Source organism: Helianthus annuus, chromosome 6, assembly GCF_002127325.2.
Source record: "Helianthus annuus cultivar XRQ/B chromosome 6, HanXRQr2.0-SUNRISE, whole genome shotgun sequence".
In the NCBI taxonomy this organism is placed as follows: Eukaryota; Viridiplantae; Streptophyta; class Magnoliopsida; order Asterales; family Asteraceae; genus Helianthus; species Helianthus annuus.
The window spans coordinates 82,169,968-82,172,089 of NC_035438.2; the positions used below are offsets into that span (position 1 = coordinate 82,169,968).

A 2,122-nucleotide genomic window follows, 5' to 3' on the forward strand; every position below is an offset into this window, starting at 1 on the left:
TCCTTAATTCCTTTCTATTTTCATTCCTCATTCAATTAAAAAAATAAAACCCTAAACTCCCTCTGTAACTCTTAGATAGCATGTCGTGTTCGTGTTTTTGTTCGTGTTAACATGTATTAACAGGTAATTTTCGTGTATAACAATCGAACAGTCGTGTTAACAGGTAATTTTCGTGTATATCGTGCTGTGTTCGTGTTCGTGTTTGATAAAAAGGACACGATAAGTTATCGTGTCGTGTTCGTGTATGGGGTTTCGTGTATCGTGTCTTATCGTGTACGGGTATACACGATATGCCAGCCCTATTTGTAATGAATATTTCTAACTATCCCAAAATATTTCATAGGGTTTTATCACGCTACCTTAGCACCACTTGATCGTTACGTCATACAGTGGGCTTTAAAGCACTTTTTTTAACTTGCATGCAATGGTTTAAAACTCATCATTACCTAATTATTTTTTATTTAAATTTAAACATTATTTAATTTTGATATATTAATTTAGAACTCATAATTTAAATAAGATAATAAAATGCCATAATTTAAATAAAAAAAATACAATGTCATAATTTAAATAAAAAATACAATGTCACTAGAAAAATCACTCGTCGTCTTCGTCGTCTCCTCGTTGTTCATGATAAAACCATAGGTGCTTGGTCAGGTCAGCTCGAAGGTTATGTGGTGTGTGCCTGTCACGTATCCTCGCTCGGATAACTTCTTTTTCAGCGTATGTGAGTAGTGGGTTCATCGGTTGGTTACTTTCATCATAACTTTCTCCACAAAATGCATTGCCCGAGTCCTCCAATATCATGTTATGCAAGATGATGCACGTATACATGACGTTTCTCATTTTACCTTTTTCAAGTATCCTCGACGGCTGGGCAATGAAAGACCATCTCTTTTTAACACACCGAAAGCCCGCTCGATATCTTTTCTTGTTGACTTTTGTTTCTTCTTGTAATACATTCTTTTCTCGTCATCTGGACACGAAAGAGTTTTCACAAACGTCGCCCATTCCGGATGAATACCGTCTGTGAGATAGTACCCATACTTATACTCCACGTCGTTTACATAGAATGAAGTATCTGGTGCAACACCATCTATGAAATCGTCTAAAAGATTCGAAGATTGTAAAACTGCGATGTCATTGTTCGCACCGGCCATGCCAAAGTACACATGCCAAATCCATAAATCTTGAGATGCGACCGCTTGTAATATTAGGGTAGGACCATCGTGGTCACCATGATGGCGTTGCCCTTTCCAAGCAGTTGGACATGTCGCCCACTCCCAGTGTGTACAATTAAGACTACCCAACATCCCAGGAAACCCGTGTATCGCCTTTGAGCCTCGTATAAAAGTGGATAAGCATATCGCCAAGAACACCGTCAGATAAAGAGCTGGACGAATCGGATGACATTTTTAAAAATGATTGGAAAATTATGTGCTTTTTTTGTGATTGGTTTGTGTATATATAGAATTAACTAATTAAGAAAACTTTTTTTAAAATTGACCGTTTGCCAACGTCATATTTGACCAAATGCATCGAACAAGCCAAACTCGGACTGTTAGCACGTTGGCGAACAAGGGATAGCACCCCCCCTTTTTAACAAGCACGGGGTGGTTGATGGCGCCCCGTGGCGTTATAGATGTCGATGTGGCGGGTTGTCGCTAAGCCACACCGTGTAGCCTTAGGGTGTAAGGGGTGCATGACTAATAAGATTAGGCAAACTTTCTTCCCACCCAATCATATTGTGCTATGTCATTTCCCCCCTCATTCTTTCCTCTTGCCCAAAAAATCATAAGGGGTGCATGCTTAAAATAAGATTAGGCAAACTATTTTTTTTAAATACTTAATTAATAAAAGTACAATAAATTAAATAAAACCATTACATTAAATTAAAAATAAAAAAACATTACATTAAATTAAATTAAAAATAAAATAAAAAAACCTTACATTAATTAAAAATACTTAAAAATAACCTAGATTAAACTAACTAAATTAACTACTCTTCGTCGGATTCCACCAATAGATGAGGTAAATCCATTCTTCTGAGATGCTCAACGAGATCATGTTTTAGTCTCAAATGTGTATCTTCATCCATAAGCTCGTCTAAGACACTGTCATC

The 2,122-nt window shown here is 36.8% G+C and overlaps 1 protein-coding gene across 1 annotated transcript; it reads right to left on the reverse strand.

Annotated features, from left to right (window-relative positions):
* Nucleotides 1-842: 842 nt before the first annotated feature.
* On the reverse strand, nucleotides 843-1,313 carry LOC110944816. The gene has a single exon (XM_022186460.1). It carries the CDS (start codon nucleotides 1,311-1,313, stop codon nucleotides 843-845), a length of 471 nt encoding a protein of 156 aa, XP_022042152.1.
* Between the last annotated feature and the right edge of the window lie 809 nt (nucleotides 1,314-2,122).